This window comes from Engystomops pustulosus, chromosome 4, assembly GCF_040894005.1.
Source record: "Engystomops pustulosus chromosome 4, aEngPut4.maternal, whole genome shotgun sequence".
In the NCBI taxonomy this organism is placed as follows: domain Eukaryota; kingdom Metazoa; phylum Chordata; class Amphibia; order Anura; family Leptodactylidae; genus Engystomops; species Engystomops pustulosus.
Window position 1 is genome coordinate 148,914,779 of NC_092414.1, and position 26,023 is coordinate 148,940,801.

The 26,023-nt window shown below is 38.1% G+C and overlaps 1 protein-coding gene and 1 long non-coding RNA gene across 2 annotated transcripts in view; one reads left to right on the top strand and one right to left on the bottom strand.

The window, feature by feature from the left end:
• ENTREP2 (endosomal transmembrane epsin interactor 2) overlaps positions 1 to 26,023 on the bottom strand; it is a 444,140-nt gene that overhangs the window by 50,309 nt on the left and 367,808 nt on the right. The window contains exons 5-6 of the mRNA XM_072148041.1: positions 19,039 to 19,146; positions 598 to 758 (exon numbers count right to left, since the gene is read on the bottom strand). Coding sequence (XP_072004142.1) covers positions 598 to 758; positions 19,039 to 19,146 — 269 coding nt within the window. The remainder of the gene's footprint in view (positions 1 to 597; positions 759 to 19,038; positions 19,147 to 26,023) is intronic.
• The window catches only part of LOC140127401 (uncharacterized), a 28,890-nt gene continuing 15,620 nt past the window's right edge, over positions 12,754 to 26,023 (top strand). The window contains exons 1-2 of the long non-coding RNA XR_011854981.1: positions 12,754 to 12,834; positions 16,737 to 16,827. This is a non-coding gene — a long non-coding RNA (uncharacterized lncRNA). The remainder of the gene's footprint in view (positions 12,835 to 16,736; positions 16,828 to 26,023) is intronic.

Consider the following 26,023-nt stretch of genomic DNA (forward strand, 5'->3'; position numbering starts at 1 on the left):
TTTAAGAAGCCAATGGGGGTAATATATCATTAAGCCGGCTCCATGCGACAGCTCTATGTCTATGTTTGTCTTTGAGCTCAGCTGCCCGTTGGATTTATTAAAGTGGCTTTCGGCCCTTGATAAATCTGTTGGCCTTGTTCTTATGCTATGGGTGCTGTTTGTGACAGTTACATAAAAAGTCACAAAAATGTAGCAGCACATAAACTGGGGGACTGGAGTGAATTTTTGTCAAAACTTGTGCCTAAATGGAAGGTCACAATACATGCATTCAGTCCTATTGGGAAAACTTGGCTATGCAAGTTTAACCCCTTAAAGCCCAAGTTTTTTTGCATTTACGTTTTCCACTCCACTGCTTCCAGAAGCCATAAACTTTTGATTTTTTGTTTACAGAGCTATATGAGGGCTTGTTATCTGCAACACAAATGGAACCATTTCATATTCTGTGCCATGTACTGGGAAGCTGGAAAAAAATTGCAAATTTATTTTAAACATACAGTGTATGAGTATTGTAAGTATTAATGAAAACCAACATACTTGCATATCTATAAAACTAACTTTAATTAAAACAAAGGAATTGGACCATAAACCCCAGCTCACCTCTGTACTTCCATGACAGGTGTGCAGGTGTATTCTGGTGGATAGTATGGAGGGGGAGGGATAGGTGGAATAAATTCATCAAAATCCAAGGTCTGATGAAGAATTGTCCCATGTGCCATCATACAGTCCATGTTGGCAGAGTGTCCTCTGTGTGGTAAAAACTGAAGATAAAAGGACAAATTGTTCAGATTTATGCAAGGGATAGCCACTCACAACTATCCACAATTTAAGTTTACTGTTACCAAATGTTTACCAGATTACATATTGAACACAAATACTATGAAATATAACAGTCTGCTGAAATACATCTAAAGAATCTTAAAAAAAAAAACCTTTTCCACTTCCCCTTTGAAATGTATGCTTTTTTTAATTCATTTATTTCAGTGTCGTTTTGATCTTTTTATTGGTTGGAAAATTATTTTACTTACTTGTTCAACCCCCAAATCCCTGTTTACTGCATATATATACGACAGCATACGGTGCATAAACCGTATGCAACACATATTTTAAATGTTTCCATAGATTTTTATGGGGCTTAAGGAATGGAAATGCTGGAAATGATGTATATTTTTTACGTCTCGTTCATGGTACTGTATGGTGGGCAATACAGACATTATAGTAAATGTGGAATCATATGGAAACGGTATAGTACGGGTAGAACACGACTGTTTTAATGCATTTGTGTGAAAGGGGCCCTAGGACAATGAATATACAGCATTCAGAAAAGAGGTTATGTATTTACAATGTGTGTTTGTTGCTGTTGTATTCTTTAATTGAATCCACAGTCATTTACACATGTAACGAATCTTATTATCCTTGCTAGTAATATGGTAAATTAGCATTCTTTCTATTAGTCAGTATCATTGTAACTTCATTATCTATGCTCCACTGGCCAGAATGACACTTCTCAATCCATTCTATTTATATTTGCAATAAACTCTAAATTTGTGAGAATATCAGAAGTGGTAAAGACAGTAATGCAGACAAACACTTTCAATTACATTGGGATACAGAAGCCTAATGAGGCTTTTAGCAAGTGTAACCAGCGCATAATACTGCAGGGACTGTTCTGAAGATCAAATGAAGTGTGGACCCCTTGACCCTACTTCTTGTGCTCAACACTGGAAAAATCAGAGCTCAAGTCATTCGAAGAACGTGGCGTCTCTGCTTCTCCCGCAGGCAGGGTTCTGTTGTCATGTTGCTTTCACTGGATTCTGACAGGCTGGGTCTTTAACTCTTGCCTCTAGAAAGAAGTGAGCTAATAATATTTGCTAAAGGCAAAACTCAGCATTGAGCTTGAACTGTTGCATTCATGTTTGTGTGGCTGTCCACTTGTATTACTCTTAAAAAAGACATAAGCAATAATCTAATATCACTAGTGGCTTTTTTGGGGATTCATATGAACTGAGCATTTTAGATGAATATTACTAAGGACAAGCACTATATTTTGATATTTTATTATTCAAAGTTTTCCATAAGTGAAGATAAAAATGAGTCTGAGCAGCAGGGGCGTAACTGCAGTCAGTATAAAGATTGTCTCTCCAGCTCACCCGATTAGCCACTAGATGTTTTAACCTCAGCACGGATGTAAAGTTCTCCGGTGGAACTTAATGTCAACATAAAAGAAGAAAGTTGGACATCCAGCTCTGTAAAAACAGCTCCTGTACTGATCCATTTGTAAATACAACAAACACATCAAGTAAATAGCCGATATGTTTCTGGTGTACTAGACCAGTGATTTTCAACCTGTGTGCCGCGGCACACTAGTGTGCTGCGACACAAGGTTGAGTGTGCCGCGGGGGAAAGTTCCCCGAACTAAGCTGCCCCGGTGTCGAGCTGCCGCCGCGCCCCCTTATTTCTGCCCCATACTTACCTCCAAGCCCCGCGTCGGCGATCCGCCCATCTTCTGCAGCTCCTGTACCGCGCGGCCCATGTCACGTGACTGACGCGACCTGACGTCAGGTCGCGTAAGTCACGTGACCAGAGGCGCGCGGTGCAGGAGCTGCAGAAGGTGAGCGGATCGCCATTAGGAGTGAAGGTACGCGGAAGAAGACATCAAGGGTAAGTATATAGGGTTATTATTTGTATAGGGAAGGCAGCTAGGGTCTTTTTTTTATTAGTAAAGGTAGGCTGGGGCTTTTTATTTGTTAAGGGAGGCCTCTAGGGCCTTTTAATTAGTAAAGGGAGGCCTCTAGGGGCTTTTAATTAGTAAAGGGGGGCCTTTAGGGCCTTTTAATTAGGAAAGGGAGGCCTCTAGGGCCTTTTAATTAGTAAAGGGGGGCCTCTAGGGCCTTTTAATTAGTAAAGGGGGGCTCTAGGGCCTTTTAATTAGTAAAGGGGGGGCTCTAGGGCCTTTTAACTAGTAAAGAGAGGCCACTACGGGCTCTTAATTTGTAAAGGGTGGCCGATACGGGCTCTTAATTTGTAAAGGGAGGCCGCTACGGGCTCTTAATTTGTAAAGGGAGACCGCTAGGGCCTTTTTATTAGTAAAGGGAGGCAGCTAGGGGCTTTTTATTAGTAAAGGGAGGCAGCTAGGGCCTTTTTATTAGTAAAGGGAGGCAGCTAGGGCCTTTTTATTAGTAAAGGGAGGCAGCTAGGGGCTTTTTATTAGTAAAGGGAGGCAGCTAGGGGCTTTTTATTAGTAAAGGGAGGCAGCTAGGGGCTTTTTATTAGTAAAGGGAGGCTGCTAGGGCCTTTTTATTAGTAAAGGGAGGCTGCTAGGGGCTTTTTATTAGTAAAGGGAGGCTGCCAGGGCCTTTTTATTAGTAAAGGGAGGCAGCTAGGGGCTTTTTTATTAGTTTAGGGAGGCTGCTAGGGCCTTTTTATTAGTAAAGGGAGGCAGCTAGGGGCTTTTTATTAGTAAAGGGAGGCTGCTAGGGCCTTTTTATTAGTAAAGGGAGGCAGCTAGGGGCTTTTTATTAGTAAAGGGAGACAGCTAGAGGCTTTTTATTAGTAAAGGGAGGCTGCTAGGGCCTTTTTATTAGTAAAGGGAGGCAGCTAGGGGCTTTTTATTAGTAAAGGGAGGCAGCTAGGGGCTTTTTATTAGTAAAGGGAGGCTGCTAGGGCCTTTTTATTAGTAAAGGGAGGCAGCTAGGGGCTTTTTATTAGTAAAGGGAGGCTGCTAGGGCCTTTTTATTAGTAAAGGGAGGCAGCTAGGGGCTTTTTATTAGTAAAGGGAGGCAGCTAGGGCCTTTTTATTAGTAAAGGGAGGCAGCTAGGGCCTTTTTATTAGTAAAGGGAGGCAGCTAGGGGCTTTTTATTAGTAAAGGGAGGCAGCTAGGGGCTTTTTATTAGTAAAGGGAGGCAGCTAGGGGCTTTTTATTAGTAAAGGGAGGCTGCTAGGGCCTTTTTATTAGTAAAGGGAGGCTGCTAGGGGCTTTTTATTAGTAAAGGGAGGCTGCCAGGGCCTTTTTATTAGTAAAGGGAGGCAGCTAGGGGCTTTTTTATTAGTTTAGGGAGGCTGCTAGGGCCTTTTTATTAGTAAAGGGAGGCAGCTAGGGGCTTTTTATTAGTAAAGGGAGGCTGCTAGGGCCTTTTTATTAGTAAAGGGAGGCAGCTAGGGGCTTTTTATTAGTAAAGGGAGACAGCTAGAGGCTTTTTATTAGTAAAGGGAGGCTGCTAGGGCCTTTTTATTAGTAAAGGGAGGCAGCTAGGGGCTTTTTATTAGTAAAGGGAGGCAGCTAGGGGCTTTTTATTAGTAAAGGGAGGCTGCTAGGGCCTTTTTATTAGTAAAGGGAGGCAGCTAGGGGCTTTTTATTAGTAAAGGGAGGCTGCTAGGGCCTTTTTATTAGTAAAGGGAGGCAGCTAGGGGCTTTTTATTAGTAAAGGGAGGCAGCTAGGGGCTTTTTATTAGTAAAGAGAGGCAGCTAGGGGCTTTTTATTAGTAAAGGGAGGCAGCTAGGGGCTTTTTATTAGTAAAGGGAGGCAGCTAGGGGCTTTTTATTAGTAAAGGGAGGCTGCTAGGGCCTTTTTATTAGTAAAGGGAGGCAGCTAGGGGCTTTTTATTAGTAAAGGGAGGCTGCTAGGGCCTTTTTATTAGTAAAGGGAGGCAGCTAGGGGCTTTTTATTAGTAAAGGGAGGCAGCTAGGGCCTTTTTATTAGTAAAGGGAGGCAGCTAGGGGCTTTTTAATTAGTAAAGGGAGGCAGCTAGGGGCTTTTTATTAGTAAAGGGAGGCCGCCAGGGGCTTTTTATTAGTAAAGGGAGGCCGCCAGGGCCTTTTTATTAGTAAAGGGAGGCCTTTTATGACTGTTTTAGTGTCATTTTGTGCTATTTTGGTTGGTGGTGTGCCCCAGGATTTTCCAAGTATAAAAAGTGTGCCGCGGCTCAAAAAAGGTTGAAAATCACTGTACTAGACAACCTTACTCATGGTTAATCAGTCTAACCATATACACATATTTAAGCTAACAAAACATAATATTTATATAACATATATAAATATACATATATATGCAGTATATGTTTGTGAATCTGACGTGTTTATGATGTATATGTATATGGTGTACGGTGTATATAGGTATATATATATATATATATATATATATATATATATATTACACACCAAATCATTCATGTGTACTGGGTGTAGCTTGGATAAAGATAGTAATGATAGTAGTTTGAGATGCATGAAGCACTGTAGGTAACAGCAATTTCCAACATGGCCTCCTGGATTTATGAATAGCATCTGGGGTTTGTCATATTGCAGTTATTGTTCTAAAAATTCTCTAAAGTTACTGCTGGTGCTTAGTAACTAAAAGTTATATACTTTTAATATTTTACTTTTCGGCCTTGGTAACCTCTTTGTGACTGGAATTTGTCATGTTTGTCATGTTTGTACTGCCTTGTTTATGTGTCTGTTTCTGTAAAGTTATTTGAATGTTGCATTTGCCAAGAATATTTTGAGGCCATTATTATTTTAATTATAGTATAAAATATTTAATGTTAGATTGGAAGTGTTTTTCTGTAGCTGACCATTAACCAATGTATGTGTTTGACTTCATACATTTTTATGTTTAACCCCTTAACGCTTAAGCCACTTTTCACCTTCCTGACACTGCCCATTTTTTTAAAATCTGCCCTGTGTCACTATAAGTGGTTATAACTTCGGAACGCTTTAACATATCCAAGGGATTTTGAAATAGTTTTCTCGTGACACATTGTACTTCAAGTTAGTTAAAAAATTTTGGTGGTATGTTTTGTATTTATTTATGAGAAAATCAGATATTTGGTGAAAATTTGGAAAAATTCTCAATTTTCGAAATTCAAAATGTTCTACTTTTTCCACACATGAGTCATAACACCAAAAAATGTAATAACTAACATTCACTGAATGTCTACTTTATGCCTCCATGGTTTTTTATGCATACTCTTATTTATGTTATGGGGGCTTTGAATGTTAGGTGCAATTTTTCACATTTTCATTAAAAAAACAAAATCACGCTATTGAGGGACCTGCTTAAGTTTGAAGTCACTTTGAGAGGCCTAAATAAAAGTAAAACCCCATAAATTACTCCGTTATAGAAACTACACCCCTTAATGTGCGTAAAACAACTTTTTCATAAAATGTACAAATTCTCAGTGGATAAAATACCAAAACGCTCCACAAAATTTGATACCCAATCTCACCCGTGTATAACCATACCCCATATGTGGTGGTAACCTGCTTCTTGCAAGTAGTAATACAGATGTATTACACTGTATTATGTGACACACTGAGCAGGGACCCGGCTTACCGGAAGCAGATCGCGCAGCCCCGGGCACTGGCAGTCCCGGGGCTGCGATCGGAGCAGTGGACCCCCCCCGGTAAGCACTGCAGGGGGGTCCGATTCAAGCTAAATGTCCCTGTGTTAGGGGTTAACACCCGCAATCGGAGAAATGCCCGATCGCGGGTGTTAGAGGTGGCTGTTGGCTATAATATATAGCTGACACCCGCAGCTTCTGGCGCCGGCTCAGTTCAGGAGCTGGCGCCAGAAGCTTGACGTACTATTACTGCATTTTGCGGAAACGCACGTCCCGCCATGCAGTAATAGTACGTCAAATGTCGGGAAGGGATTAAAGGGAACCTGTATATCATCATTTTATCAGAATTTGAAAGCTATAACTAGGAATAGAACATAAACTCAGAAAAAGAATTACTGAAAATGTGTATTTTTACCAACCTCCTGGTTTTGGCCTTCAAGTATTCCTAAAACACAAACCTAAATATTACTGTGTAGAAGTTGACAAGAAATACTTTATCCTTCACATAAGTTTAAGCAATCTAGATAATCCATTCTATTCATTGGGATGGGTCTATTTCTGCAGAATGAGCATCAATAACATTTGTAGTAACAATAGTCTGTAATGAAACCTTAGTCTAGAAACCCCAAATAGTTTTTCCCTATGAGTTTGTTGCTTAGTTTTTGGACAGATTTTAGGTAGTTTAAAGGGCTAATTTAGTTTCAGCAAATATATGTTATTGTTTGTGTGATGAAAAGTTACACAATTTTCCAGTATACTTTCTGTATCAATTCCTTGCAGTTTTCTAGATCTTTACAGAAATCTGACCATGGTCACACAGGTGCACGGTGCATGTCTATGGTCAGATTTGTATTCACTGGAAGAAAACATAGAAGCTTTCTATATAAGGACAGCAAGCAGAGATCTAGAAAACCATGAGGAATTGATACAGAAAGTATATTGGAAAATTGTATAACTTTTCATCACATAAACAATAACATTTATTTGCTGAAATGGGACCCCCCCCCCTTTAAAGTAAAATTAAAAAAAGTTTTTATGGACAGCATTTTGGTTCAGAAATGGTTCAAGAGGTTTTAAGGTCAGTGGTATGTAGCAAAATGTGTGTTATGTTCTAGGTATATATTGTATTTTTTCTTGCATTTATTCCATAGGTTTCTCTATAGAAGTTTCAAAATGACAGGAACCCCTGTATAGTAAATGTTGTGTAAATCATCATAAAATATGCTAAACTTACAATGTGTTTTATATGTTTTACAAAACAAAGGAAAACAGAATGAAAATGATCCAATGAGCCTATAAAGGTTTATTGTACTGCACCAAAGCCCTGATATTGCTTAGATTATTATTGAAGAGAATGAACAACTATCCATGCATGCAGCTTATCTGGGCATGAGGGTTTGAGTATAAGCAGAGACATACTGTAGATGACTGAATGATGTGAAATAGAAGAGAGAACAATACCAGAAGCTAATTGGAAACTGGAATCCATGATAGTTCAAGACCCGGCCTTTTTTACATAAAAGAGTCTGGATAAGAAAAGTGATCAATTCTGTCAAAGGTGCAGATAGCTCTATTAGTAGGTTTAATGAGTAAAGGCTTTTGAATGTAAGGATTAGGAAGCAATTAGCAATATTAATAAGTATGTTTAGTAATGATGTTCTAAATAAGAAACTGTAGGCAATCCAATAAGAAGTACTAGAATTCCAAACAATCCCTGCTAGTAACTACATCCATACGCTGTCTACGTAATATACCTCCCTCCATAGAAAGGCTTAGGCAGTACTATGCTGTAACATACAGTATTTGCCCTCTGGGTATAGAAGAACATTGGTGTGCCCATATTTACAGCAGTAATAAGCAGTAACATTAAGATGAGTCCATATATAAAGGATAGGGAGAGTAGTACTGTGCTGTATGCATAAATACATAATAGCAGGGCCAATACTGTGCTTTATTATACCGTATGTATGGCATAAGAATGGAAAAGCTGTGCTGTTCTCCTATATGATGTGGATAGAATATTCCTAAAAAATGTTCTTTTTAATTCAACACTCCTTTTTGAAAATGTAAGGCAGATAGTGCAATAAGTTAGAAAGAGCTAAGTTAATTACAATTAATTACAATTACTGGCAATGGCAGTAATAATGTCTAAAAATAAAAGAAATTCTGTCATAAACTCATAAATAAGTCCTTGGGGGGCATGTATCTTTATTTCTGCTGTTTTTTTGTTTAATTTTTGAGACTTTGTTTTTTCGTGACTTTTCATTGCGACTTTTGCTGCATTCTTGTACATCGTCAAGTACATCTTAGTCTGTGCTTTGTTCAGCGTCCCTTATGTATCTTAATTTTCCAGATGTGTGGTGCAAAATTTGCCCTATGTATACATTTTTTTCTCTATTTTTGCTACAATTCAGGCAGAAATCTGCACCTGGTCCGTGGCAGGAGCAGAGGAAGACTTGTGTGCAATACTAAAGTACAGCTGCATAGCTACTTGCCCCGCAAGGGCATGATAATGTGTATGCCACAATATAAGTACACGCGCTGTAAATGTTTCAAATTTTGCACATAACCCTGTTGGGCATTGAAAGATTGCACTGCTCCTTTTTAAATTTATACATTTTTGCATTCACATTTTTGTAAAATGTTTTGGTTACTTTTAAATTCAGCTTGCTTTCAATGTTGTAGATGCAATGATGCAGAAACATGTTTAGTTTAATCCCTGAGCCGAGTGGTTCTGCTTTAAAAAAACAACTATACAATTCTGGACCTTGGGAAAGCTGGGTGTCTACATAATAACATTACACATGGAGCTTCCTGAACTATCCAGACAAGACTAATCAACCTGAGCTGGATGACTCATAGACAGCAGCTGGGGGATGGTGCAGCAATTGATTATTTCTTCCTTTCAGGGACAGCACAATGATGACGTATTCTCGGCTTATGCTGGGCAGGACTAGGCTGGAGCAGTGCATAATTAGGGTAAGAGGAGAAGCACAGAGCCAGCCAAAGGAGTGGGAGAGCCTCATTATCATAACTCAATAGTTTTTTCAGCAAAACCACTCATTTCAATGATTAAACAAGATATGTCTCTGCATCAGTATAGCTACAGCATTCTCAAGGTATGTTTGGTTCATAATGCATAGAATCAAGTGGTAGATTTCCTTTAATACTTCCATATTTTGTTAGAATAACATATACAATAGAAGTTTATTACATAAAAATAGTATGTGTGCAGACTACAAAAAATAAATAAAACATAAAACACAATATAGTCAATGTAGGTACACTATACAGCGTCTGTACTGTTGCTTTGCACAGTCTGAAGTCATATGTTATTTTTTAATGCAACTCAAGTAGCGCTTGTTTTAAAATAAACTTGTGCTTAATCTACCAACATGTCTTCAAAAAAAAAAAAATATTTGTGTTGTTACCCAACACAGTAACCACTTTTATCTTCCCTCTTCCTACAGTAATTATGCACTACAATGACTGTAATTAAGGCTGCTAGAAAAAGGTTAAGGTTTTGCTGTTTCCTCATAATACCCTGTAATTTGAAATAATGAGATTTAATTTAAGGGGATACACAGAATGTGAGAAGGAAACGGTCAATATTCTTTTCATGTATTACCATTGTAGAGTGAAAATCGCTTATTTGCTAGAGAAGATAAAAGATCATGTAGATCGTGTCGATCTTTGCATAAAAAATATTTTCCATAATTCCCATTCTTTCTGTAATATACTAAATTCCATAAAAATTATGCATAAAAAAATCACTGCATAATATGCCAATTCGCTGTCTATTAGCACCACCACCAAAACACCTAAAACATGCCAACAGACACAAAAATCTGAAGTCAGATCACAGAACTGCGCCACAATGTTCCATGGATGTAAATTTTTATTTTTTTTTCAAAATAGCAAATCCAACATGAGCAACATGATCAGGATTTTCAGAAAAATGTTTTTACATTACACTAGGGAGTCTCATAATTTTTCACGCAGAACCACACCCACCTATACAAGATTGTGTATTTATGGTAAATTCTACTTCATTAGTGCCAAGTACATTATTAAACCTTTGCAAAAATAAAATAACAAAGAAAGAAATTCCAGCATCCTCTTCTAAGGAGTAGCTTCTTCTGCAACGCGTTTTGAACTCAAATCATGAGTTTTTTGTGAAGCAGACCTGCAAGTCTGTTTGATAAAGAACCCACAATTTGAGTTTGAAACGCGTCACAGAAGACACTACTCCTTTCCTTAGATTTTATGGCAACTTAGCACAAAAAGGTAATGTAGGATTTATAGATTAGGATAGAAATTTAAGAGAGAAAAGTGAATTACCACAGTCAGCATAGGAACTTTAAAGGAAATCTGCATAATTTAATACAAAGCACAACTAGGGATTTGTTGAGGTTAAACAGCTTAACCCCCGGGATACTTTTGTTATAGATAATTTTGTAAAAAAAAAAAGACTTTAATCCTTATCTAAATTACACTGAAGGGCCCTGGAGGTGTGTCTGGAGCCCCAGTGCGTCCCAGCAGCACACCCCCAGAGCACTTCGGACCTGCCCACTGCCTCCTGCTCCCTCCAAATGACATCAGCTGGTTCTCTAAGCAGCTGGCAGGAGGGAGACCAGGGATGAGGAGGCAACAGGCCGGTTAGAAGCACTGTGGCAGGATGTGTAGTCCTTAAGCATAATTAACATAAAGATTAAAGTCTTTTTTACAATGAAGCAGCAGGTAATTATCTATAACAATAATATGCCAGGGCTCAGCTGTTTAACCTCTAGAAAACACTGGAGTCATGTATGCTAATATCCTTAGGATAAGGCATCAAAGACAATTCCTGGAAACCCCTTTAAGGCTAAAGATTTCTAAATTGTGTTGTATTATAATTGTTACATTTACACACTTGTTTTTGGTGTGATACTGATTTTTACTAAAAGGGTAACTTTTTAGCAGCTGTTTCTCTTTACCACTCCTTTCCCCATAGAGTGGGGAAGATAAGTATCCTAGGCCAATTTTACAAGTTTTCCCACCTACAAAGAATGGAGAGGTCTGTAATTTTTTATTGGAGGTATACTTTTGAGAGACAGAATCTAAAAAAAAATTGAGAAAATCACATTGTATGATTTTTAAATGAGTAAATAGCAATTTATTGCATGAAATAAGTATTTGATACCATAGAAAAACAATATAGAAAAGTAATATTTGGTACAGAAACACACTACAGAAATTTGAGGCTGTTTCTGGGCAACATTAAGTATTAGCTCCTTCCAGGGTAGAAGGAGCTTCTTAAAGAAATTATTTCATGCAATAAAATGCTATTTAATTATTAAAACATCACACAATGGATTTTCGAGATTTTTTTAATGTTTTTTTTCCTCTCGCAGTTCAAGTGTACTTACAAATACAGATTATAGACCAATCCATTCTTTGTAGTTGGGAAAAAGAGGGGGTAAGCAGTGGCCTGAGAAGAAAAGTATTGAAAGACAACTGTGTTCCTTCTTTAGACCAACGTTGGCCCTGAAGGGAAACGGTGGACACCCCATGCACATTAGATGCCCATTAGCAGTTACAGTGAACCTGAATCATATGTTTATGGCTAGCTAAGAAATATGGTTTATTATCATTATCTAGGTAATGGACATTTGGATTATGAGCTTCAAGACTGTTCAGTTTATGTTACCTTATGGTTGTATTTACCTTACAGGACAAACCAAAATTCTCAGTCATAATTGATCACAATAAATTTTGTGTAAAAGGTAAATTGTTTCCCAAGAAATAAGAAAAGTCAAAAGTTCATAGTGTGGATTTAATAATAAAAAAAGATGACTTTGAGAAAATTATCTTGCTAAAAAGCTGCAAACGCCCTGAAGAGATGAGTCTGATTTATACCCCCTCTGAGGGTTTGTGCTGGAGACATTATTGCTAAGGATGCGTTTAATCTTCATGATAAAGTATCCTACATATGTTCTTTATGCAGATATCTGTGGGTTGTATTTACATATTCTCAAAGTTCAACCTATTCTGTAAGATTATGAATATGAAACACTGTCATGATAAAACCCCTCGTCTGTGACTTATAAAGTGTACTTTTCTAGTTCAGTGGAAAATGATATTTTATATGCTAATAGACTGACATTTTGGGCGCTCTATTGTTTTATTAAAACACACATTTAAACTGGATTTTAATTTCCGTAACACATATTGGTTTACTTTTCCTTTCGCATCTCTGTGTCAATAAAAATTGTCCATGACATTTTTTTTCTCCCTGTTGTGATCTAAATCTTGCAATCTGAAACCAGATAAGAGGTGTGTGGATCAATATTAAACAAGCACAATTAGGTGCCAAATCGGAGAATTTTATACTTAGTAAATAAGCCAACTATTGTTTAATCAATATCCCCAAAGAATAGAAAACACATGGACATTCAGCCGCAACATTTCTCTGACATTTGAGACATTCGCAGAACAGGTGGTGCTGTTCCAGTGTGAAGGTAAATCTAGGAAGGAGGGGGTTGGAAATCCTCAAATTTGTCAAGGTCAACCTAAGTTTACATGATAAGTTTGAGGTATGTTCTATGTACTAAAATACAGCCAACAAACTGGAAACAGTACAACATTTTGCCTGTTTGGTAATTTATAAGTTTTTACTGCTCTAAAAACATAGAACTTCAGTAATCTTAAAAAAATATACCGGCAAATGGAAACCCATGGTTACATCATGCTAACTATTGTGTTTAGTAGCTCCGCCATGCACTATTTACAGAAAAAAATATGGTATAAAGTATGGAGACATGATGGAAGCAACCGTTTTGTAAGTAGAAGCCTGGATGGTAATGATGTTAAGTCTAAGAAATACAGACAACATAAAGTTGAAAAATCTGAGCCTGTGTTTTTTGCCAATTTCAGCACATTTGGAATGTTTTTCCAGCTTCCCAGTACATGGCATGGAATAATAAATAATATCACTAAGAAGTAAAATTTGTTACGCAGAAAATAAGCTCTCACACAGCTCTGTACATGAAAAAATTAAAAGGTTATAGACTTTGGAAGGTGGGGAGGAAAAAATGAGCTAAAAAAGGCTGTGTCCTTAAGGGGTTAAATAAACTAGTGAATTACCGGCGTAGGGGGGTTGGAGGGGGATCCTGCAGCCATTCAGGGGTTTTTCCTATGTAACAAACATTTATGCATCTCTTGTCACAAAACTGTGAAGTGAAATGACTCAAAATATGGTAACTAATAAGCAAATGAATTACGGTATTTAAAGTGTTTATGTCACAAAAAACTCCCATCAATAGCCAATAGGTAGTGGCAGTGCACCCCCTATGACACAGGTGGTTATAGAAAAGGGAATATGATTGGCAATACTTTGGTAAGAAGCCATTTCATACAGAACAAGTAGAACTTTTATTTTTGCTTTTCTATTTATGTACAGAATTGTTGTATTCACTCAAAAAAGCTGCTATAAAGGTTAGGTATATGAAAAGTACATTACTTCCCTACTTTTCCCATATCCTATGAAATGCCTTGAAAAATACTGAAACATTATTTAGAATTTTGCTTGGCTTCATTTATATTAAATCATAAATATTTGAACAAAAATTCTTTAACAAATGCTGAATAATGGAAAGACAGAAAATATCTTGTTTAAATTCATCCCTGTTGCCTGCTGCTTAAAAATCAGTAGCGTGTGCAATGTGGCCTCAGAGCAGATGCAACAACTGGTGAACACAGGATCCACTGGGAAGGCAACATGCACTGGAATAGGAAAAATTGCCTGCAACCAAGAAGAGAAGTCCTCATTTAGATTCTAGTAAATTGTACTTGGGGATTAGGGAAGAATTACAATAATTGTGAAGACAATAAAGGCAGATGCTGGACAATAAGAATTCTTAAGCAAGAGACTAAACAAACATCACATATGTAAATGGTTCTTTTGTCGACCAAAGTGGTCTCTGGATGCTTAAAATTATCATGGGCAGAAGGCACAGCAATGCATCTGAGCACACATCAACCAAATGCCGCCTCTTTATGCAATTTAGAGGAAGCAATTAGTGTAGAGGAACATGCCGAGATGTAACCAAGGTTTTATTTGCTCCTTATTATGTTTTTCTTTAGTTCTTTCACTTAGAACCAGTAATTAATACTTTTACATCTTCTTTTACTTAATTTTAATTTTAAATGCTTGTTTTAGAACTCAATATCCACAGAAATTAAGAAACACATTATTGAACCTGTACGTATAAAAACAAGTTTTAAAATTACTTGTTTATATGAATTTATTCATGAAAAGGATATGTTGACCTCATACATAACATACAAATAGATAAAAGGGGGTGCATTTCCCACAATTTTATACAAAATGTACATGCCACCGACACACATGTACTACACACATGAACATTATATTTATGTTATGTCTACCAGTTATTTCACCTTCTTTGACAAAGCTGGAAAGTACGTAAAAAGGTTCCCTTAGGGAATGTTGCTATAGGTAGTAGGAGGTGAACATTTGCACCCAAGCAGTAAAGGGGTTGTCCCATAGTAGCTGATCGGTGGGGGTCTCAGTAATGGGACCCCCACGGATCATGAGAACCAGGGTCTGATTTACACCATTGCACCCTAAAAGTACCGGAGCAGCTGATTGTGGATGCCCAGTATGCCCCATTCATCTCTATGGAGCTGATGGAGATAGCCAAGCACCATACGCGGCAATTTCCATCAGCTCCATACTGAGACCCCCACCCAGGGTCAGATTTAAGGGTGGGCGTACGCCTTGGTGACTCCACCACTTTATCCTTAAAGGGGCTCCCACCATATGTGGGCAATACGGGTGGTTGCTTGGCCACACAATCACCCACTATATGTCCTGATCCAGCTCAGCACCTGGTGAAAAGAACTGGGTGGTAGCCGGTACTACTAGCAGGGGAGAGCATACATGATGTCACACACTGCGCCGCCCCCACAATGCAGAATTTATCAGATGCCCCGGCCTCCAGATAAATTTGGCAAGCTGCTGCAATGCGCTGCGCTGGTAGGACAGTTTAATGCCATTTCTGACCTGGAGTGGAATTGTGCCATAGCCTGCTGACTATGGCTTGTTTGCAGGGGTGGGGCATGAAAGCCACATGGCATCCCAGTTCGCCACTAGCCATTCTCACTTGCAATGGAGGTGGCTTAAGGGGGAAAATAGAACCTGGCACCTAGATTCTAGAATTGCACCTATTTCAGATCTTGTATGGCAGTTTTCAGCTCTACAAACCCTGATAAATTTTACCCCAGGTATTCAAGGGACCATGTCATATAAAAAGATACCAATGTTACAAACGGCACATGGAAATATGGGCCTCTACCACCAAAATAATACAACCTAAATCTTTGAATATTTAAAAAAATATTATAACTTATTGGTCAAACAATGTTTGTGTTTCCTGCAGAGATAATTCCCAATAATCTACAGCAATGGAAGGCTTATTTCTCAAATCTTTGTTGGTCTTTAGTAAGTTAGAAGAGAAGATAAATAACCCTGGTTGAATTGGGTGGTGAAGAGCTTAATGGTGCCAACATAAGCTAGGAAAGTTCAGAGATCTATGATAACACTCCTTGTAGGAATAAAGGAGACTATGATCATACATTCCCTATACAAGTATACACAAAGAACAGCATTACACTCAGAGATACGTGCCTGTGTGAGGTGAAACCTATTATTTAATTTTCTACTTTTATTTTCTGATTGTGCATTCTTTCTTCTGTTTTCTGTCTGCTGTGTATGCTCTATGCAGATAAGAGGTATAGATAAGCTGTGACATCATAAATTACCTGCAGTGGATACATCATTGATGTGTTCTATAGAGTTTCTATGTTGTAATGTAATTATATTCATCTTGTCTGTGATGTAAATGTGGTAAAGGTTGCATATACAATTAAAGAACAGTGTATGATCTCTTAATTTGTTTCTGAAATAATGTAATCTCCATTGATCAACATTTGAAGTATTCAAAAAAACCTGTTGGGATTGTGGTCCGCTCTTCTTCCAGTCTCTTCCACAGACTGTTGTGGGTTTCTTGGCCATAACTTAGTCATCAAATATTTTCCAGAGGTTTTCTATTGGGTTTAGATCAGGATTCTGGGATTCTGGCATTTTCATTGGTTCAATGTTTTTTGTTTCAATGAACTGCTTTACCTATTTTGCTGTGTGAAAGGGAGCATTGTCCTGCAGAAAAATTACTGTCCTGCATTCACTCTGCCACGTAGCTGTATGAGAAGTCTAACTTCTGCTGCAAAAAAAACACTCAGCAAATAATGACACTTTCTCCACCACCTTTAACTGGTTTCTTTACGCACTTTGGGTTCAGTCTTTCCCCAGTTTGTTGATGGTCATAATGTTTCCTTTCAGATCCAAATACCTTAAACCTGTTTTCATCACTAAAATGAACTGAGGACCACTTCTCTTCTTCTGTTGTCCACAGAACATGCTACTTAGCAAGGTTAGTATAGCCTTATGATTCTTTCTGCTAATGAGAGGATCGGTTACTACAGAGTGGGCTTTCAGTCTAAATGCTCTTAAATGTCAAGACACTGTATGACAAGACAGATCCTTACCCTGTTCACTGCTGAACTGGCAAAAAATTCCAGCTGCAGCATTGAAATGATTACCCATGGAGATTCTCTGCATTATCCTGTCCTCTCTTGCTTTTGTTTTTCTAGGGCAACCAGCCTTCTTGGGGGGGACTTGAATGAGTTTGTGATGTTGTAAAGATGCAATATTCTAGAAATCATACACCCCCTTGACCACTGTTGTAGGGCATCCGTCACTTTTGAAAAGCACACAATTTTTGACTTCATGATAGCTCTGTGCTATGAGATTATATGTGCTTAGATGATCAGTGTACAGGGTTTAGCTACACTTTCATTTAGCTTCTACAGATTCTACTAATAACTGACACATAGAAAAAGAAAGAGTCATGAGATGGATATGAGACACAATGGGGGGACATGTATCATAGTTTTGTCTCTGTGGTGAATTTTTCATACATTTGGCAGCTCTTTTTTCGCCTTATGTATGATCCTGTCTTTTTCCTTGTGATACATGTTCAGGTTTTTACTATCCTGGCAGGCGCAATATTGGCTTCTTTTTGAGAATTTTTGTTGCAAATGTCTCAAATCCACATGCCATCAGCGATGAAGCACTCCAATATTCCTGACCTCCAGCAGTGGTCAAGGGGGTGTATGATAGTGCCCATGTCAAATCCACATGGACACAAGCCATGTGAGGGGGTAATATACAGGAGAGGACACAAGCCATGTGAGGGGGTTATATACAGGAGTGGACACAACTGTTAATTTGGAATTTGAGACTGTGTCCTGCATTTTTAAGTACTCTAGTCACACGCATGGAGATGACGACATATGGGACTGCGGTCACATGTGGTGTCAAGGCTGTGGTCACATGTTGCATTTTGAAACCTATTACAACAGCTGAGGAGAGCTGACTCGCCTAATTACATTACTGTTAACATTTGCATGTGTTAATGTCGCGTTTATATTGCGTTTTGTAAACGCAAATGTTAATAGTAATGTAATTAGACGAGTCAGCTCTCCTCAGCTGTGGTCATAGGTTTCAAAATGCAATTAAAGCACAATTAAAACACTATGTGTGGCCTCACCCTTAGAAGTAACCAATAAATTTTAAAAAATGTAAATGAAAAAACTTCAGAATTTTCAAAAAAAACAGGCTACTGTGCAAAATTTTAAACATTTAAAGCATGTGAAATAATTCTAATTTCTATGTTAGAATAGGGTCCATGAAATAAAATCCTTCCTTTGCACCTGCCCTGGACCAGGTGCAGATTTGCGGCTAAAAAGTTGCAAAAATAAGCAAAAAAAGTAATACATAAGTGAAAAGTCGCACTGAACATCTGGGAAACTAAGATACATAAGGCACAAAAGTCGCAAAAAAATAAAAAAGATGTCTCAGTAGAGACATGGTCATTACATAGTGGATGGAGCTGTCTGCTTCTGGCTACATCCACTGTTTAGCAGTGTTGCAGTCAGCTGATTGACAGGGTGCCTGGATGCACCGCTTATGGCCATTACTATGTTTGGGTTAGAAAAAAACGTCGAGAAAATCATCTGTGCGCTAAAAAGCCAAAGGAGTAGCAATCAATTTCCATCACTTGAATATTACACTGATGATAGTGTAACAATTTGCTGCTTTTCCATGACAATTCCCACCCACACACTACTCATAATATTATGAATATCAGGGAAATTGAGAAAGCAGATTTAAAACATTGTGCCCACATTACTGTATAGAGATATGTAAGAAGAATAGAACCACCTTATATCTAAATATTACTGAACTCCGTGTACTGTTTAATGCTACTGACCTCCACCACTGGCAGCCATTAAACACCCTACATGGAATAGATTCTACAGAAATACAGTATTAAAACTGTAGTCATCTTTCTAATCATTACAGTTGAGGCGAGTGGTTAAAACATGCAAAGGACATTATTTTGGCATAGGTTTGGCCATTAAAATGTATGACCCATTGGTGTATACAAGGAGATATCCCTGGTGTATACATTGAATTTGCATAATAAACATGATGTGAATTAAGTCCAAGTAATTACAAAGAAAAGAATTTGATAAATTTAGGCACGCCCAATGGTTCTACATGCATTCTAAGTACTCACCAGCTGTAGAACATCAGCAGAAACCATCTGCATGCAGCACATTGCTGTGGCCAAGGCACAGACAATTGTAGAGATGATATTCAAAGCACACACACTGAACAACAGGTCCTGTAAAAAATGCAAAGAAAACCATCAGGTTTTATCTTACAAATGCATGTGACGGGACTGCAAACATATTTAATTGGTTTGATAATAGCGGCTGTCACTTGCTATCTATTCGGTGGGGGATTAATTAGTTTGCACTGACGCTTATTCCGATCTTAACCCCTTAGCACTGAACTCTTTCAGGACACTAATATATTATAATTCTGTACTAGCAAACATCACAGCTTATTATGGTAAATTTGTATTATTAATTTAATCTGGATTTAGCTTCAGTGAAAGAGGAACCTAAACATACAAAGCAGCCCTCAAATACTATCACTGTGCTACATCATCACACAACCCAAAGGGGCAGATTTACTTACCCGGTCCATTTGCGATCCAGCGGTGAGTTCTGTGTGGAGGATTCGGGTCTGTTGTTTATGTATTGTATGGCTATTTAGCCACCATTAAGACATGTTATACTGTAATGCATTATGTGACCAGAATGGGGGTATTCTGGAGGGGTGTAATTTTGGTTACATCATAACCATTCCCTGATCTAACACGTGATTTTACATGTATTTTAAATGTTTTTACTGGTGTATCAATAAACTTTATATATGTTTTGACAACATTTCTATCTGATGGGGACTTCTTACACACTACACTGCTTGTTTAGAGTTCATGACTTCACATATAAACTTCTGTGGGTCTCTGGTAGGCAGAAAGATAAAAAAAACTATAACAAGTTGATTACAGAACCGGCAGTCTTCAGATGAGGTATATCATTCACATGTGCATTTTTAGGACAGATTTGCTTGAAATGCGATTCGCCAAAATCTGCTGATACAAATCCACAGCATTTACATCTTATATGGACATGCCCTAGTCAAATAGTCTGCATTGTGTACAGGTAAACTTAATGACACCTTGGTTTGAAGGAGATTTATTTTAACTGGAATATCAATAATAGAGACCTGGGAATAATCAATACCTAAATTTAGTTACACAGAATGGTAGTTTATTGCTTGTTTGAAAAACTTTCAATTTCTACAGTCTGTTATATAGGCAATATCTTCATCTTATTAATTATTATGAACTTCACATTACCACAAATTAAAATGGAAACTAAGACATACACATAGTGCCAGAATGACATTGTCATTGCTCATTTACAAACGTACACAAGGTCTTTCCCTACCCTTTATCATTGACAGATGGTACAGATGGTGGTGTACAATACATCTTTCTATTTTTATATATCTTCATTTTAATGTGTGCAGGGATCACAGATCTGTTATTTATTTGTATTCACATTGCTAGAAAAATTAAACATTGCTTGAAAATCCAGCATAAATTTGTTGAGGCTTTTTATGCTAATTTAAAACCTCTTAATTAAAATGTAACATCTACAGACTGAAGTCCACTCAAATGTTTTATGATGAAATTGTGTTGAACTACTTGATATTGTTTAGGACTGTTGCACATGGTTAAGTTTGGTGCAACAAGGTGGATTTAACCCAGTATAGGTGAACTAGACAAACCATATCAGTACCATTAAGCTGTATTGGGTTCACATAAACCAAATTTGTCATACTACTTTTTGTATAAGGAGGTAGTTAATGCTAGGATGACATACTACACTAAACATGTGTGTGATTATGCATTTTTACAACAGCTCCACTATGGCTCCTAACAGCTTTAAAATACATGCATAACAAACTTATTATTATTATTATTATTATTATTATTATTATTATTATTATTATTATATATACAATGAACCTTTCATGTCCCAAGCACACAAGTTCTAAGATGTATTTCTGTAATTATGTTGTCAAACATCATACCAAGCAGTAGAGTCCTATAAATCAGCATCTATATACAGTTTTGAGAAAATTCAGGAGTTCTCACAATATTTGAGGATTGACGAGAACCTAAGATGTTCACATATATCTCACATTATCACAATGGAATATACAGAAAGTTCATCAACCTCCATTGATAACGCACTTAAAGGGAACCTGTCGTGGTAGCCACAAGATAAACCATTCCAAGGTAAAGACAGCAAACAGACTAATATGTATCATGCTGAATAGGATAACATCATCTATCTGACACATTTAAAATTGGTATGCAACCACGAGAAGCACGAGAAACAAAAATAGATTGTCTCTGGGGATGACCAGCCCAAACCGCAATAGAGAAAGGAATGGGATTCTACTTTGACCATCAAGTAAATCTGGGAGAAAATGTGGGTGACTGAAAATAGCTGTTTCCAAATATGGCTGACAGGAAGTAGCTCCTCTCACATTTACCTGACAGGAAATAGCCTGTTCCAAATATGGCTGACAGGAAATAAATTAAAGTTTACAAGGAGAAGACAGTAATGACATGTAAAGAAATCTAAAGCACAGTTCCTATACATAGATATTACATGTTTTATCTCCAAGCAGATTTGCAACACTGAAATATTAAGCCAGAATTTCTAGAAGATGCTGCCACAATCCTTGGCAGAATCCACACTAACATGAGACTGACTGCTGACTGCTAATCATGAGACTGAGCTCTTTCACGTACCAAGTAGGGCACACCTGCCTTTCCTGCAGCGAAAGGTTACAGCATAGCAATACAAAATAAAACAATTAGCATTTCACTTTGAAGGTATGAATAAAACAACATAATTACCGTGAAAGATCATGCTAATCAGCCACAAGTATTATGTTTATGGTTACCATGGCGAAGCTAATCAGTGCTTGACAGTCTTACAAGACATCCTGTGATCATTACAGCATCTCATCTGAAATATATATATATATATATATATATATATATATATTGTACTATTAAAAATACAAGCAGCACATTCAACATGTTGTCCAGGTGAGTGCAGGCATCACAGGACTAGGCCTCAAGTCCTCCAGCCATAAATACAAGAGTATAAGCTGCACTCCGTTTGTAGTGTAAACCAAATGTGGCCCTTTTATTCCATCACAAGTGACAGTAGCGACGTTTCGGCCCTGGAAGAGGCTTTTTCAAGCTTGCTACTGTCACTTGTGATGGAATAAAAGGACCACATCTGGTTTACACTACAAACGGAGTGCTGCTCATTCTCTTGTATTTATATTATACTGTAGCTATATATGTACTGTATATGTACACCCATGAAATATACTGTATGTAATGGAAACTAGTACAGTTTCTCATAAGCATATGCACCAAAATAATGTCCTTTCATTAAATCAATGCTGTTATGATTAAATTTGACAGCATTTTGCCTCCTAATAAAAGGGATACATGCCGGTATTTATTATGCTATTTATTGTAGTCTTTTATCTTTGTCATCCTTTATACATGACGCAGAGATTAATTGTCAGTGTAGAGAACCTCATTTCTCTGATGGTTACAATAAACTTGATACAATGGGGCACATTTACTTACCCGGTCCCTCGGAGTTCCTGAAAGTGCATTGTCAGATTCCAATGCACCCTGCCATGATTCACTAAGATCGTGCGCCCGATACCCTGCATGTGTCGCCTCACTGCTCAGGTCCACTAGAGTACACTATCTTCTTCCTAAAGTATGTAAGTAGATTGGATGCGACACAATTTGAATCTTAAATCCCGCGCTCAGTCCAAATCAGTCGGATTGTCTGACGGTACGACCCTCGATTTCTGTCACATGAAAGCCAGTGCCACTGCGCCAAAATCCGATCACGTGTAACACAATCCCCTGATAAATCCCCGTCACAAACTCTGTTGGGGTGAAGGCCTGGGTTCCCAGAGAAAGGGCTCTGAGTGCCCCCTACGCCACCCGTGCCATAGGTTCGCCACCACTGCACTAGATAATAGAAAGGTGGCTCACTGCCAGCACCCGGGCAACTGTGGAAGGCTGCGAGTCCCTGTGTTATCATTATCTTCTCACAGGTCACCCCCCTCCCTTGTGCCAACATTTGCTGACAGAGATCTGCTGTCAGCCTGGGGTCCCAATGAATGGGAGAGCAATGAAAAGATACTAATGATGACACCGGGACTTGCAGCCTTTCAAAAGACTTCCCATGCCTCTATTCAGTTTTCTGCCAGGGAGTCATAGTGTATAGTGTGTGGAACCAGTAATGTTTACTGTACTATAAAAGCAGATTGGGAATTAGCATTATAAAGGTTATGGGAACCTGTCATTAGATAAAAATGTGAAATCCTGATATAAGATTCCCTTTAAATGTTCTAAATGCTTTATTCTTGCAGATAATCTTTCTGTAGAAGACACACATACAGTATAATTATGACCTGTACTGAATACAGAGCAGTAGTATGGACAGTACCAGTTTCTCGCTATATTTATAAGCTGCCTCAAGGGCTTACTTAGTTCATTTTAAGGGTATCATGAAACAATTTGCTGTGCAAGGAATTATACAACTCTCTGAAGGGCAGGATGACTTCAAATGCACTGTACTGCTCAGTATCATGGTGTAACCTGCAGATGATAAACTCCTGCTTGACTGCACTCAATGTGTCCCAGAGAGTGGCGTGCAGGACAGGTTTGGAAGCAGAGGACACCTTGGCATACACTATATGTAATGAAGCATATCAGTGTAGACTTGTCTCTCCACTTGTGCAGTCACGGAAATTACTCTGAATACTCAGAAGATTGCATGCTCAGAATCTGTTGGTGATGGGATTGCTTGCTACTTCTATTTTGCAATTCAGATCTCAGTGTACTATGTGTCAGCTTCCAGAAGACATTCTGACATGCTGCTTATAATAACACCGTGGCCATTTACACTCAACATTCAGTATAAAAATGAAAACAAAAGTAAAACAACAACTATTTTATTGAACATGTTTGTGTTTGTTAGATTCAGGCACTTCTTTTTCCAATATACAGGCAGTCCCCGGGTTACATACAAGATAGGGTCTGGAGGTTTGTTCTTAAGTTGAATTTGTATGTAAGTCAAAACTGTATATTTTATAATTGAAGTTCAAGACAAAATGTTTTCTTTTGCCCCAGTGACAATTGGAGTTTCAAAATGTTTGCTGTAATTGGACCAAGAATTATCAATAAAGCTTCATTACAAATACTTTACTGATGATCATTGCAGTCTGGGACTATAGTAAAGTTTCCAGAGAGCTTCACCAGAGGTCACAGTGGGCAGAGGGGTCCGTCTGTAACTATGAGTTGTCTGTAAGTCGGGTGTCCTTAAGTAGGGGACCGCCTGTACATTTCTCCAGTGGACAATCTACTACATTTCAGAAGCTTTACGTCTGGTTAGATGATGTGTAGAGCACTCAATTCATTGTTAGCTTGTAAAGTCATTTATCTGCCCTCTAAGATTAGTCAAAGGCTTCACAAGTAAGCAAATTAGTAATATACTGTAGTAGCTACAAGAGCTAATATTAGCAAATGTGACAACTATATTAGAGCACATGTACATATTAGTCCATATTAGTTACCACATCTGTCCTGGTCAGCTATTGCTCCAATAGATACATTGTTTCTTGTAAGACAAAAATACAAAAGAAAAAATAATTTAATTAAAGGGTTTTTCAAAAGGTAGAAAAATATGACTTCTTTATTCCAAAAAAAGCTCTCCTCCTGACCATAGGTAGAGATTGTCAGTGGACCTAATAAGGGTGTCTCTGGACCTAATATCACTTACACAACAATCTGATAAATAAACCTATGGGTTTGGTTTTTGGGTTTATTCTGGTTTTACCACAGTATTAGCAAAATTGTGACATCAGTTTACTGCAATTTTGCAGTACTTGATATAAAACTATTGTAAAACAGGAAAAAGACAAGGCAAAACCACAGCTTTAGACCTGTGTGCAACACTTTGTGCAACACTTTTAGTGTCTAATCTTGATCCTTAAATTCTCACAGTATATTGGATGGGGCAACCACTATAAATCCAAAACTGTGGTAAGAGTATTGTTTAAGTCTAACATACATGTGTTACACATCAGGACAATTTGAAAGTAACTTTAAAAACCCTTGATGCCATTTAAAGAGTATATCCCATATTCCGGCAGCTTAACATAAGTACATATATACAGGCAATCCTCGGGTTACATACAAGATTGGTTCTTTAGGTTTGTTCTTAAAGGGGTTTTCTCACAAAGCAAGTTAAACCCCATCTACAAGATCTATCTATCAATGCATATCCTATCTATCTATCTATGTATCTATCTATATATGTATGTGTGTATGTATGTATGTATGTATGTATGTATCTATCTATCTATCTATCTATCTATCTATCTATCTATCTATCTATCTATCTAGAAGCAAAAAAGTGGCAGCACTCCAAGGAATCGTGGAAAAAAATGTGAGGTTTATTTTTTCCACGATTCCTTGGAATGCTGCCACTTTTTTGCTTCTATATCTACACTCTTTGGGTAAGAGTATTGGGATAGCACCCGTCTGAACCCTTTTTTTCCTGAAGGCTGTGGTGCTTTGCAATTATTGTTTGTTTATCTATCTATCTATCTATGTAAAACTCCAGAGAGCACATGAGGGCACAGCACACGAGGGCACAGCACACGAGGGCACAGCTTTCAGACTTGGAGAGTGTCTCCTGGCACTTCCTTGTGTGAGGTGATGGGGGGAGAGGGGGAGCTGCAGTTTCTGTCTGTGTGGATTATTTCTTTATATACAAGTGTAGGGAAAGCTGAGGGAGAGATAAGTGTAGGTGTTTGGTCACTACATTAGTGAGGGCTTCTCCCTGCACATGACTGAGGGCTGGAGCTGTGAGACATGAGGTAATCAGCTAAGAGCAGGGAGAGAGATGGGGGCGTGTCTCTCCCTCCATAGTCTCTGCTTCTTTATGAAGACGGAATGTCCATGGAAAAACAGCTATCTGATAGATTGCTGACATCTAGGGGAAGTCTGCAGAATACAAGAA